This window comes from Sminthopsis crassicaudata, chromosome 5, assembly GCF_048593235.1.
Source record: "Sminthopsis crassicaudata isolate SCR6 chromosome 5, ASM4859323v1, whole genome shotgun sequence".
NCBI classification, from domain to species: domain Eukaryota; kingdom Metazoa; phylum Chordata; class Mammalia; order Dasyuromorphia; family Dasyuridae; genus Sminthopsis; species Sminthopsis crassicaudata.
Window position 1 is genome coordinate 14,852,480 of NC_133621.1, and position 14,716 is coordinate 14,867,195.

At 46.5% G+C, this 14,716-nt stretch overlaps 1 protein-coding gene across 2 annotated transcripts in view; it reads right to left on the reverse strand.

Moving 5' to 3' along the window:
* Positions 1-14,716, reverse strand: part of SKAP2 (src kinase associated phosphoprotein 2) — a 152,398-nt gene that overhangs the window by 12,452 nt on the left and 125,230 nt on the right. Inside the window, exons 10-11 of one of the 2 annotated variants that reach the window (XM_074269193.1) lie at positions 8,589-8,663; positions 1,474-1,583 (exon numbers count right to left, since the gene is read on the reverse strand). In XM_074269193.1, the coding sequence (XP_074125294.1) occupies positions 1,474-1,583; positions 8,589-8,663 (185 nt within the window). Of the gene's footprint in view, positions 1-1,473; positions 1,587-8,588; positions 8,664-14,716 lie in introns of both variants that reach the window. The other variant, XM_074269192.1, reaches the window with a different exon arrangement.

A 14,716-nucleotide genomic window follows, 5' to 3' on the forward strand; every position in this document is an offset into this window, starting at 1 on the left:
TGACTAGCCATGAACCTCTGTGTCCGTTGCAGTCGCCTCAAATGGAAAATGGCAGCCTCTGTCTCCTGGAGTGGACGCCAGGATCACGAGACAATAGTGGCAGAGTGCTCAGCACACGGCCCGGCACACAGTAGGTGCTTCATCAATGGTCATTTCCCTCCCTGCTCCCGGGTACCAGATGTGGAGTTGGCCCCTTCCAGCTCTAGGATCTTATGTAGCTAAGTCATTGTGAGGTCATTCTTCAAGGGCCCTAAAAATGCTCCCAAAAGGAGACTGACAGCTAAACTCCCATCCAAAGGAGCCAAATCAGAGATTCACATCTCTGAATGAGACATGGAGCTGATAAAAAAAACAAAAAACAAACAAACAAAAAAACTACTTCCCCATAAGCTAAATCTGAGAGAGGCCGGAGGGGAACCTCCCCGAGGGCAGGGCCTGGACAGTATTGCCCCCCCCCCCCCCCCCCCGAACTCCCATGCTCAGTAAGTGGTTGCTGAATGAAATTGGATTGGCGTGTCCCACGGGCTCTGTCCCAAAGTCTGGCTCCTTTTCAAATCGTTTCCTAAACCTTTGCGTTATGATGGATAGAACACTTTCTCTGCTAAGAGCTTGAAGTGTTTTCATATATATCATCACATTTATTTCTATAACGTCCCTATAAAGCAGAAGGAGAAAGATATTGTCTATGTATTACCGTTGGAGAAATTGGGTCGTGGAGATGTAGCCAATGCAAGGTCAGAGAGTTAATCAGTGCCAGACTCAGAACTCTTTGCCAAGACACGGTTCAAGACATTATATATTTAAGAAGAGGAAGCTTCTGCACAGCCCCGCAGCTTAAGAAAGAAAGTCCGGTACGACAGATCAGCACAGAGCCATTATCGTACTTCTGTTTGCATGCGCGCGTGAGTGTGTCTGCATGTACATACGTGTATGTGTGTGTGTGTGTGTGTATCCCCAATTAAACAAAGTCGCACAACTAAAAATATCCCCCAATCTGCTGGAATTAAAAACAAATCCCTTAACTTCAAATGGTCGAAACATTCATTGTGTTTACACAGAGATGAAAAATTTCTTCTATAAACAATACTTCCAGGAGTGAATGGCGTATCAAATCAGAATCCACATAGAAGAATGAAAAAGGAAGAGGAAATAAAAACATAATAAATAACAGAATGCTTCACAATGCTAACTTTCACCTAAGTACATTGTTTCTGGGTAAGCCAGTTAATGGATGTGCGCCAAGATTCAGAGTGATGGGTAAACACACTTTTAAGTCGAATCCTGTTATCTGATTGTGTTTAAATTTTGATTACATTTCACTTGACAAAATAATTAATTATTGTGAACTTCTAATTGTTAACAAGGACCTTGGAAAATGCCAGTGGGTATATTTGTTCCCATATTGTATAACCAAACATTTAAACCTGATTTTTTTCCTTCCCCCTCTTATGGTCATCAATTTTCATTGCCTACCTTGCTGAGAATGTAGATAACGTCACCACGTTTAAATGACAACTCATCGGGAACAGTTCCTGTGCAGTCCCACAGACCTTGGTAAAAATTAGCATAATCAGTGCTTTTATCTACTGGAAAAAAGGAAGAGAAAACATGAGTTATTATCTCTCCTGTAACAAGACCTCGTTTTTTATTAACCAATTAGCAATTAATGCTCCAAAGGTAAACTACTAACATTTTTTAAAAGACAAGAATCTTGACCTAATTCAAAGATTTTACATATAAGAATTCTGCTCACATGACATGATTTTTCCAAATCTTACACTTTTCAGCATCTAAATTTTATTTTATTTTTTCATTTCCACCTAAGACATGAAGCCAGAGCAGATTCTGAAGAAACCGGGCTCAAAAACTCACTTCCAGGACACTTGAAGCCACAAGCCAGGTTTGTTTGCCTCTGACTCAGAAGATAAACATGTTATACCATGTAATGAGCAATATCTGCAGAAGGGCCTAATGATAATTTATGAACCATCTTGCAAGACTTGGGACACTGGATAAAAAACAATAAATCCAAGTCACATTAACAACAGCCTGTTACAGGAGAGTTAAGGAGGAACCGCCAACCCCCCAAACTCTTTGTTTCTCACTGTATTTGCTGAAATGTCATCGCAACTTTGAAAGTGCCAATGGGGAAGGTGCATCCGTTGACCCCGATTTTTGGCCGCCTTTGATGGGAGGTTGAGCTCTGAATAAACACGCAGCCAGCGCGCACTGGCGTTCGAAACACATCCTTCTAGCAACATAAGCACAATGGATGTGCTGTGTTCAAACTGCCATACAGACCATTAACTGATTGATTATTTAGCACTCTTTGCTCTGTAATACCACAATCACGGAGTAATAAATGCTTTGTCAGACACTCCCGACGCCACGCACATCCCCCGAAAGCCACAGGACAGAGCGAAATGCAACGGGGCCTCTGCAATGCTGAAAATGCCTTCCTGTTCTTAATTCCACGATAATTGAGTTTTGATGAGTTAACTCAGGGAGAATGGAAGGCCTAGCGGGGAGACGCCCACATATCCAGGAGCCAGACAGAACATCCATGTGCCCACGACCACCATCACAGGACGTCATCTCGTAATGCGAGAGGATAAAGAGAGGGACGGAGGCCGAGTCCAGACTGTCACTCGTTCTGGCTCGCCGGCAATCCGGCACGGACTCCGGCATCCACGTGCCATTAGGCCCATGATCTATTACAGCCTTTTGAACAAAGGGTTAAAATTATAAGAAATTAATGAAATCTTCAGTAACTGAAACCAGAATATTAAACCTGAAAGGGGCAAGTCGCCCCACAGTTCTTTTAACTCCCATCATCCTTCTGAGAAAACATCCACACCAGGCCATTGGCTCTCCCTGCCCTCTCTCACCAAACGGGTCTTTTCTGACGTTTTTGAGAAGAAGCAATAAAGGCCCCTGACCTCCCTGCCTTAGCCTCCAGAGGCTCATCCCGGCAGCAGCAGGAGAAGGCTATGGAGCCTGGAGCCCAGGCCAGCCCAGGGAGCCCTGCCCCTCTAATTCTCTGCCCTGCCTGCACTGCTGTCCTTCCCTGCAAGAACACTAGAGGGCACTCGGGCTGGCCACATGATCCCAAACAGGGGATTTTTTAAAAACTACTTAACAACAAAATAGCTGATTTCTGTAAAAAGAAAATATTTATTTAGACAAAACAGTGACCTGGAAGCTGCCACATTGCAGGAGCATCAGATGAGATCGAGGAGGTCCTGCCCAGCTGGCTGGGGTCAATTTAAAAGTCAAGGTTCTGGACTGAAGAGAAGTGTTGCCCTTCTCCCCCCCAGTTAGCTGAGGGCCCCAAGGTGCATTTTGCTCACTCCTCCCCTTGGCCCCTTAGCCACATTCTGTGTCTCCCCCTCCTCCAGCTGCCCCCAGTTAGCTGACAAAGAGCGGCGTTTGCGCAGGGGTGTCCCTCTCTGCCCTCCACACTGCCCAAGCTTTAGTCCAAGAACGCTGAAAACACATGCTCTGGCTGAGAACTCGGGGAAAGCTGTTCTTTCATGGCGGGGCTTTCCCAGATGTCCCTGGGGCAGCTTCCTTTTATACTTGCAACCACAAGTCGCTTTCCCCAGACAGATTTGCAAAAAGAAGGGGAGGTTTGAAAAGAAAAGCCCGTGGTGATTTCTAACACATAATCCCTATCACATTGGGGTCTCTTTTCCCATGGATGCACTTGGTGAAACTCCCATTAAGACTAATGGAGTTCCACGAGCACATCGAGAGACCCCCGCCGGGTGCAAGACGCCTCGGTCTCGATGTGCGCCCCGAGTGCTTCACGGAGCTGTCAGGAGGAGGCCGAGCCGGGACCCGGGCCTGCTGGAGAAGCGGCCTTCCTGTCTTCTGTCCCTCCCATGGGAGCGCCAGGCTTGGGGGCAAGTCAGGTTTGATGGAAACATGAACAGTCACGATACCGAGGGTCACAAGCACCGAGGAACGATGTCCACAAACCCACAGCCGTAAAGAGACTGTACCGAGGGAGACGGTGCTAGGGAAAGCGGAGCACAGTTACCTCCGTCTTCCTGGGACGGCAGTGAGTAAATACCGGACGTGGGCTGGGAATCGTTCTAATCCCGGGGGCCGGACGCATCTCTGATTATTAAAGAAAAAAATGTTGCTATACCCCTGCATTACACTAAGGCTAGACACATCCTCAGGAGCGATCTTTCTTAAGCAAAGACCTTCACTGTGCTCGGGACACACGAGATGGATGGGCCGAGAGAATCCCCGAGCCCAGCCTGAGGACCCGGCCCGGGCAGCTGAGCGCTCCCACGTACCAGCAGGTCTGCTCAGAGCTTCTCGTCCTGGGCCCAGATGACTGCGCCCGGCTGGCAGACCCAGAGTCACGAGCAGCACCGTCTCTGTCTTACAGTGGTGAGAATAAAGAGCAGCAAAAGAAACTGAGGCAGCCACACCCTGGAGCGGCCTTTCCCTCTCTCCTTTAAGTCCAGGACAGCAGGAAGGTCACCAGAGTCTGAATTCACGAATTCTGAACAACTAACACATTCAACCTAGACAATAATGCAATGGATCTGAAAGTTTTAATGCTTCCAAGATCACGCCCACAGGCCGTGCAGGATGATAGCATCGTGTTTACAGGAAAAGAACAAGGCAGAGGCAGCCGGCTCCAGACCATTGTTCAGGCCCAGGGCCCCGCAAGTCGGAGGCAGACATCGAGGCGGCCTCTGCCAACTGCTCCAAAAGGCCAATAAAAATGGGAGCGAGAACTGGAAAAGTAACATTTGTGGGGGACGAAAGCCCAGCTTTTCTTGTGTTTAAATATCTTTAAAATCCTGCAATTGTGTGTGTGTGTGTGTGTGTGTGTGTGTGTGTGTGTGTGTGTGGTGTGTGTGATATATGTATGATGGGGGTGTATGTGTGTGAGAGAGTGTAAGTGTGTGTGTGTCTATGTGGTGTGTGAAAGTGTGTGTATGTATGGGGGTATATGTGCTGTGTGTGTGTATGAGTGTGAATGTGTATTGTGAGTGTGTGTGTATGTGGTGTGTGTGTGTGTGAGTGTGAGTGTGTGTGTATGTGGTGTGTGTGTATGTGTTGTGTGTGTGTTGTGTGTGTGTGTGTATGTGGTGTGTGTGTGTGAGTATGTGGTGTGTGTGTGTATGGTGTGAGTGTGTGTGTGTATGTGTGTGTGTGTATGATGGGGGTGTATGTGCTGTGAGTGTGTATGAGTGTGAATGTGTGTGTATGTGGTGTGTGTGTGTTGTGTGTGTGTGAGTGTGTGTGTATGTGGTATGTGTGTGAGTATGTGGTGTGTGTGTGTGTGAGTGTGTGTGTATGTGGTGTGTGTGTGAGTATGTGGTGTGTGTGTGAGTATGTGGTGTGTGTGTGTATGGTGTGAGTGTGTGTGTGTATGTGATGTGTATGTGGTGTGTGTGTGTGTGTGTGTGTGTATGATGGGGGTGTATGTGCTGTGAGTGTGTATGAGTGTGAATGTGTGTGTATGTGTTGTGTGTGTGTTGTGTGTGTGTGAGTGTGTGTGTATGTGGTATGTGTGTGAGTATGTGGTGTGTGTGTGTGTGTGAGTGTGTGTGTATGTGGTATGTGTGTGAGTATGTGGTGTGTGTGTGTGAGTGTGTGTATGTGGTGTGTGTGTGAGTATGTGGTGTGTGTGTGTATGGTGTGAGTGTGTGTGTGTATGTGATGTGTATGTGGTGTGTGTGTGTGTGTGTGTGTATGATGGGGGTGTATGTGCTGTGAGTGTGTATGAGTGTGAATGTGTGTGTATGTGTTGTGTGTGTGTTGTGTGTGTGTGAGTGTGTGTGTATGTGGTATGTGTGTGAGTATGTGGTGTGTGTGTGTGAGTGTGTGTGTATGTGGTGTGTGTGTGAGTATGTGGTGTGTGTGTGTATGGTGTGAGTGTGTGTGTGTATGTGATGTGTATGTGGTGTGTGTGTGTGTGTGTGTGTGTATGATGGGGGTGTATGTGCTGTGAGTGTGTATGAGTGTGAATGTGTGAGTATGTGGTGTGTGTGTGTATGGTGTGAGTGTGTGTGTGTATGTGGTGTGTGTGAGTGTATGTGTGTATGTGAGTGTGTGTGTGAGTGTGTGTGTGGTGTATGTGTATCTGTGCTGTGTGTGAGTGTGAGTGTGAGTGTGTGTGTGTGTGTATGTGGTGTGTGTGTGAGTGTATCTGGTGTGTGTGTGTATGTGGTGTGTGTGTGAGTGTATCTGGTGTGTGTGTGTATGTGGTGTGTATGGTGTGAGTGTGTGTGTATGTGGTGTGTGTGTGTGTGTATCTGGTGTGTGTGTGTGTGTGAGTGTGTATGGTGTGAGTGTGTGTGTATGTGGTGTGTATCTGGTGTGTGTGTGTGTGTGTGTGTGAGTGTGTATGGTGTGAGTGTGTGTGTGTGTGTATGTGGTGTGTGTGTGTGTGTGTGTGAGTGTGTGTGTGTGAGTGTGTGTGTATGATGGGGGTGTATGTGCTGTGAGTGTGTATGGTGTGAGTGTGTGTGTGTATGTGGTGTGTGTGAGTGTATGTGTGTATGTGAGTGTGTGTGTGAGTGTGTGTGTGGTGTATGTGTATCTGTGCTGTGTGTGAGTGTGAGTGTGAGTGTGTGTGTATGGTGTGAGTGTGTATGGTGTGAGTGTGTGTGTGTGTATGTGGTGTGTGTGTGTGTGAGTGTGTGTGTATGATGGGGGTGTATGTGCTGTGAGTGTGTATGAGTGTGAATGTGTGTGTATGTGGTGTGTGTGTGTGAGTGTAGAGAATTATTCAATGTGGAAAACACATAACATTCTTGGGCAAGGTTAGAAGTTCACGTCATGAGATGCTCAGCAAGATGGGAATCCCCTTGTCAATGTGCTGCCCGGCCTGGCAAACAAACTTCTCGGGTTACCTACTGGCGGCCCAGAGGAGGTCAAAGGTCACTGCTGTGCGAAAGCATCTGGGCTGTGCTTGATGGAGAAGGGCCCGGGCCCTGCTCTGGCTCGGTTTCCTGAGCTCCCCTGTCGGGCCGAGCGTGGCCCCGTGGGCCGCACTGCCCAGAGACTGACAAATAAGGTTTCCCTGAGCCGATTACGTGCGACCGTGCCGAATGTCTCTCCGGTGAGCGCACGCCTCCACATCTGGACGCGGGCTGACCGCCAGACCCTGCGCTCCTGCCCGGGGTTTCCTGAACCCTCTTACTACCGGGGGAATGCAAGCACGGGAATGAGCCGGGCAGGCCCGGGCCTGGCCAGCAGGGCGAGGGCCGGGGGGGACGCTTCCTTTCTGAGAAAAGCCAGCCCCGAGCCTGTCCAGCGGCCTGCTCCTGCTTTCCTGTGTCGGGCCGGAAGCCGGGCCTCTGCTTCCTTCCCACATGTCACAGGAGGAAGGGCTCTGGAAAGCAGCTTCCTGAACACACACTGCTTGTCCCCTCCGAGACAGCCCCGGGAGAGTGATGGATGAGACTGTGACCGAGGGGAAGGTGACCAGGCTACGATCCTCTGTGGGACGCGCCAGGGCAGGGCCGACCCGGCCACGGCTGACGGTGGCCGGCGAGAGGTGCAAAGTCCTGATAAGAAGCCGCTCTCCCCTCCCTCCTTGGGCTGGAGAGGGGGTCTGCCCTCGGCCGGGCCGGCCTCCCCGGACCAGGTGCTGCAGGCCCCAGGGCGCCGGGCCAAGAGGAAGCCGGTACAGAGGCCGGTCCTTCCCGGCCCCAGCCCCGGCCCCCGTTCCTGCTGCTGTCACTGGACGCTGGCATTTCTGACCCAGTCCGTTGGCCTCCCGTGCTAATCATATGCAATGAAGATATGCAGGGCCAACATTTAAACCGGCTGCGGATCAATTAGCGGTCTTAGGTTTATCTGATTTTTATCAAAGAAGACAGAGCTGTGGGTCGATCGTCAGAGCCTGTGTCAAGTTGACCTTTTCAGAGCCGTCTACGTCGCCAGTCCCCCGGGCAACTTGTTGTCCCCTGCTCCTCTCTGAATGGCAGAAGTCTGTTCTGCTCAAGCACAAAGTATACACAGATGTCTATATTACATTCTTATAGGTTTGACAGGGACTGCATGTTGTATCTATAAACTGTCCTTTAGCCGTGACACTTCCTCAATGATGATAAGCTAATTTATGCAACTAAATCTCCTTTGTGCAGAAATGAAAGCTAATTGAGTCATTACAGAGTAATTCAGGAAGGAATACCTTGTATAAATTGGCTTACTTTATAAATCCTTCTCAAGCGGTTTTCATGCATCCTAAGTGGCGCTAAGCAGCCTGCTGCTGTCTGGAGACCCCCAGGCCAGAGAAGGCCCCTGAGGTCCTTCAAAACCATTCCAAAAAGGGGCTAAGCAGCCCGCTACAGCCTTGAGACCCCCAGGTCAGAGGAGGCCCCTGAGGACCTTCAAAGCCATTGCAAAAAGGGGCTAAATGGCTTGCTGCTGTTGAGACCCCCAGGCCAGAAGAGGCCAGTGGGGGAGACTTCAAATCCATTCCATAAAGGGGCTAAGCGGCTGCTGCCTCGAGACCCCCAGACCTGAGGAGACAACCAGACTCACTCCTTGTGGGGAGAACAAGGGCCCCAAACCCAAATGTGTCAGAGAGGTGACCGCCCATGCATTACCTGCAGCGGGTGTGGCCTCGGAAGCTGTGGGCTTGTCCTCCACCGTTTTCTTATAAGCAACATCTTCTTCATCCTCTGCAAACAAATAAAAAGAGGGGACACTGAGTCTTCTCTAGTGATGGGCGGCCCAGCCCCAGCCCAGCAGCCCGGACACCCGGGGACCAAGAACCTGACTTTTCAGTCTCCCCGTCCCTTCTCAAGGTGGAGCGCGCTCCAGTGACGCGTGGCCGTATCTTCTGTAATAAAAGGTCAACTGAACCAGCTACACCCAGCAAAAGAACTTTAGAAGATGACTATGGACCACTACACAGAATTCCCAATCCCTCCATTTTTGTCCGCCTGCATTTCTGATTCCTTTCACAGGCTAATTGTACACTGTTTCAAAGTCCGATTCTTTTTGTACAGCAAAATAACTGTTTGGACATGTGTACGTATATTGTATTTGGCTTATACTTTAACATATGTAACATGTATTGGTCAATCTGCCATCTGGGGGGGAAAGGAGGGGAAAAATTAGAACAAAAGGTTTGGCAATTGTCAATGTTGTAAAATTACCCATGCAGATATCTGGTAAATAAAAACTATTTTAATAAACAAACAAACAAACAAACAAATAAAAGGTCAAGCAGCTGCCTTTGATTCCACACAAAATTAAATCCCAGCTGCATATCCTTGAAGGAAGGACTTGTTCTCCGTTTACAATATGGCAGAAAGCATCTCGCTGGGCAGTTTTCAACAACAAAAAACTCCCTGCATGTGAATGGGCCCTGATGAAGCTATTCCACAATCAATTCTCTTCATCTACAAAGTGCTTAGACGTAGGTTGTTCATGTACTATTATCATCCCCACTTTAAAGACAGAGAAACTGAGACCTGGGGCGTCTGTATGATCAGCCCCAGGTCGCCCAGCGTCAGAGCGTGAATCGTGACCCAGGCCTGCAGACCCCGGGTCTCACCACCTTCGCCTTATACTTCGCCGCTCCTCCAGCATTAACACACTGGCCACACGTAGCCACAAAGAGACCCACGGCCTGGCATCTGTCTGTCCCTCCACCCAGCCTCAGCGTGAGATCCAAGTGAGGTTCTGGCTACTCTTGGAAAGCACAGTCCAAGTCACTCAAGCCAACCATAACACAAAAGAGCAGCGCTAAAACGTTGCCACATCCCGGCAGTCTCTCTGTGGGAGACATTCTTAAGGCAATGGAGGGGTCGTGGGGACGCCATACTTTTATGAAGCCCCGATTTGCAAATGGGCGTATATATTAACCCAAATGATTATAATAAGCCACGGTGAATATTCTATATGGAGAAAAAAATCAGTACTTAATGAGTCAATTACCTAAGCCTCATTATAGTTATACCACCTCGATAACACGAGCTACCTACAATTAGAATTTCTGAATCCAGCTGGTTATCTTAACCATGTGACTTAATAACTTCCCTGTGCTCCCTTCCTCACTCTCCCTCCACATTCCTTTCTCCAGTTATTAAGTTTGAATGGCTATAATGGGATCAAATCGGCATAATTTTAAACAGAGAATGAATAGAACACCTGATTCTATAATACTGTTACATCAAAGAAACATTATGTTCATTACATTTTAACTTTTCTCCTATTTAAGGGCCCATTTACATTTTGGGGGAGAAATCGACGGTGGGTGCAGAATGCAGAGAACAAACACGCGTTATCAAACAGTATCAGAATTCTGAAATGCAAACACTTCTCCACCCCAGTACCGGTGAACGGCGGCAGTGGATCAGGACTTGGAAACAGTGAAGGCGGGCCGTGGGAACGATAGGAAATGCGTCTGCCCACCGGCCAGGTGACAGCGGCTGGTTCCTGAGTGTTTGTGACTAAGCGACTCGGTGGATATTAGTGACCATCGATATAACATGTAAAATGGCAGCAAGTGAAAGGCTGTGAGGGATACCCACGGAGAGAACGGCCCGGTTTCAAGGAGGGAAATAACAGGCGGAAGAATGTACAGGTTCCATAAAAGAGCCAGGAAGAGTGCAGTCGGGGAAGACCTGAATTCTAGTCCCACCTCTGACAGTGACTAATGGGCAATTCTTCATAGATAAGATGGGATAGAACCACACAGGGGTGCTTCCTTCCCAGGGTTATTGCAAGGAAGATAATGGGGAGGAATGGGGAGCCACAGAAGGTGTCTTGTTTTGTTGGGAGTGCCATGATCAGAACTGTGTTTAACAAGATTTCCACAGAAGGGGCCCATAGAGTGGATCAGATCAGGGAGAAGCAAGAGGCAGAGAAGGGGGACAAGGGTCTAGGAAACAGTTCAGCTGCAGCGGTCATCTACAGAATGAGACAAGACATTAGCGGTAGAACTGAGAGAACTTGGAAAGTGGTGGCTTGTGAAGGGGGAGGGGAAGGTTTCAGACCTTGGTGCCGTCAGGTACTGGCTGGTTCCATCATAGAGCAACTCAATCTGTCTGCATCTTCAAATGCTATGTGATCCGCTCCCACATCCTTCCAGAAACATTCTACAAGTATCTGCCCCACTTGCCCAAAGCAGGGGGCCCAGTCCAACACCAAGCTGCACACCGTCTCACTCTAAGAAAAATCCCCTTCGCTTTCCAGGCACACACAGGCCCAGAGCAGGCTTTTCTGCAGTGTCAAGTCTTCAAATCATCCCTGGCCCCTGGGACCTACTGTGCGTCTTTCTCTGCCTTACGGATTATCAGGACTTCTAGTTCTCCCCAGACTCTGACGCGCCACTGGGAGAATCCTGGGGAAGGGATGGACTTTCATAGAAATATCCTATACCGGATTAAATGGCGTCCAGCTCCAAAGTCCTCATCTCCTGGGCCTGGCTCACTGAGCACTTCACTGAGAGCAGTGTGTGTGTGTGCGTGTGTGTGTGTGTGTGTGTGTGTGTGTGTGTGTGTGTGTGTGTGGTTTTCTTATGAATGTGCATCCTTGGGAGGCTTGTGTCAAGTTGTTTGTCATAAAATATACATCTCCAGTGTATATTCTTGGGCCCGCCATCTTGGATAAGGGAGGAACTCGGTAGGATCCTTCTTGATTTAATTAGTGAAATGTCCTTTATGAACAGCATATTGCCAGCCACAGGGAATCTATGTTTTGTTTGGACTGTGACAGAGTCGCAAAAATACTGAAATGAATGTATTTCCCCTTTTTTTCATGCCTTTTTGATATCAATGCTTAATAATAGATGGCTGACCAAAATTATCCCTGAGATAAGAACTGTCCTGCACTTGGTACATAGTAAGTCCTTAACCAATACTTGTTGATTCATTGATTGATTGTTTAGCACTAGAGATTGGTACTCTAAAAGCTCAGTTTTTCCTTAACTATTTTATGGTTTTCTGGAGGCAAGTGTCCACAATCTCCATGACTATTTTACAAGTGAGCCCATACCCTAAACTTATCCTGCTCTTGGGTGCTTTCTTTATTCACTTGGCAAAAGGATTTAATAACTGTTGGATAAGATTCTTCTGAAATGAGTATCTTCTAAGCGTTAAATTGCTCTATGAAGTGGCGCTTCAGCTGACATCTTTATTTCTGCTCCGTTCTCATTTTTAATCAATGACTTGTTTAAGCACGTTGGGTTAGAAATATGTAACTCTATGCAGTATCTTTTCTACTAACACATTTCTCAAACGTGCTAGTAGCTACAGAGCCGATTCCGAAACATCTGCCATGTCAATGGCCAAGTTTCTTGTCTTGAGGTAGAGCTCTAATCCTTTCATAAGGTATTTGTGATGGATGCTGAAAGACTTTTTAGTCATCTGTGAGGCTCTGGTCTCTTTCTTTACTGGATCCCAAACCATAAAATCCAGCTTATTTTTGGTTTTGTTTTATTTTTTCCTCCTTCCCATTTCTACACTGAAAGCACCGAGAGTTTATAAAGAAACATTGACATAAAATTCAAGTTCTTCATGGAATTTCTTCACTTTATTTTCTCTAAGGAGTGATCTGTTTGTCCATACTAATCATGAGTACTGTCAGACAAGATGACCAAGTGTTCCAAAAAATATCACTTGTTGCCTTGGGCTACACAATGAAACCAACTCTATGAACTCTTGTCTCTCCCAGGAAAACTTATGAAATATTATTCCATTTATCTGCCATTTCTTTATGTCTTCTGGATTCCTTTGTAAAATAAATACTTAATAGTTAAGATTTATATTCAGCTTTAAGGTTGACAAAGTGCTTTACAAATACTATCTTATTGGGTCATCACAACAACTCTGGAAGGTGGGGGCTATTATCACCCCCTGAAGCTGAGTATGGTGAAGTAACCTGCCCAGGGTGACAAAACTAGTGAGGGAGGCTCACTGTGGCCTTCCTCACATCCAGGCTTGCACTCTACCCCTTGTTCCACCTGGCTGGATAAGGACTGGATCCCTACTCCTCAGGAGTTTATTAATATTTGAGATGTTCTATAAATGGTATTTTGGCCCCCTTTGCGCCCCCTTTTCTACTTTTGTGTTGAAATTAAGGAAGGCTGCCTGCAGGAGGTAACGTCTTGTATTTTTGTCCATTTCCCGACCCATTATGACCACACCCCAGGCAGTGGGATCTACAAAGGTTTGGAATCAAGCTTGGGACAGCACCGATATGAGGAGGCATCCAAGCAAGATTTGTGTGTGCCATTAACACGCCTGATTTATCCACAGAACGTGGCAGAGGAGAAGTCTCATTTAAGGCAGGAGAATAATCATAAAGGTAAAATCTATGCAGTTTCCACATCTGCGTATTTCCACAGCCTAGGACACTTCATGAAGGTTCTCTCGCTACTTCTGCTCGTGTGGTGACTTTGCTGCCCACCCCATTTTCCAGATTTGAATTGGCTTCCCTAGGCCCATTTTTCCAGGAAAGCTACAGCCATCAGCCATGCTTTGCTGTACATGATACCTTCCCTGGAGCCATTTCCTCTTCTGGTTCTGGAACTAGGATTGAATAAAATCTGCCACTGTACCTGGATGGGCTGTGTCAGTCTACTTTTTTACTTTTCAGGTCCAAAGTGCCTCTTTCTGGCTACACCACGTAGGGGCCTTAGGAAGACTATGCAAGTGGGGCAGTCTTCCCTAATTAGAATGTAAGCTCTCTGGGGGCAGGGACTATCTTTGCCATCATATTTATCTCCCCAGCACTGAGCTCACTGTTGATCACATGGTAAATATTTAATCAATAGCTTTTTGTTCATGTTTAAAGGTACATTAATAATTAATCTACACAGAGACATTAAGAAAAAATGTTGAGTTGGGGTTTAAATAATTAAAAGATTATTCTGTCAACTTAAGACTTGCAAAAAATCTATAAGATCAGGAGTGAAACAAGGTTGCCCACTATCACCATTACTATTCAATATAGTACTAGAAACTCTAGCCTCGGCAATAAGAGCCGAGAAAGAGATTCAAGGAATTAGAGTAGGAAATGAGGAAATCAAACTATCACTCTTTGCAGATGACATGATGGTATACTTAGAGAATCCCAAAGACTCTGCTAAAAAGCTATTAGAAATAATTCAGAATTTTAGCAAAGTGGCAGGATACAAAATAAATCCACATAAATCCTCAGCATTTTTATGCATTACCAACACAATCCAACAGCAAGAGATACAAAGAGAAATTCCATTCAAAATAACGGTTAATAGTATAAAATGTTTGGGAATATGTCTACCAAAGGAAAGTCAGGAATTATATGAGCAAAATTACAAAACACTTGCCACAAAAATAAAGTCAGATTTAAATAATTGGAAAGACATTCAGTGCTCTTGGATAGGCCGAGCGAATATAATTAAGATGACAATACTCCCCAAACTAATCTATTTATTTAGTGCTATACCAATCAGACTCCCAAGAAACTATTTTAATGACCTAGAAAAAATAACAACAAAATTCATATGGAAGAATAAAAGGTCGAGAATTGCAAGGGAACTAATGAAAAAAAAGTCAGAGGAAGGTGGTCTAAGTGTAACTGATCTAAAGCTATATTATAAAGCAACAGTCACCAAAACCATTTGGTATTGGCTAAGAAATAGACTAGTTGATCAGTGGCATAGGTTAGGTTCACAGGGCAAGATAGTGAATAAAAATAGCAATCTAGTGTTTGACAAACCCAAAGATCCCAAATTTTGGGA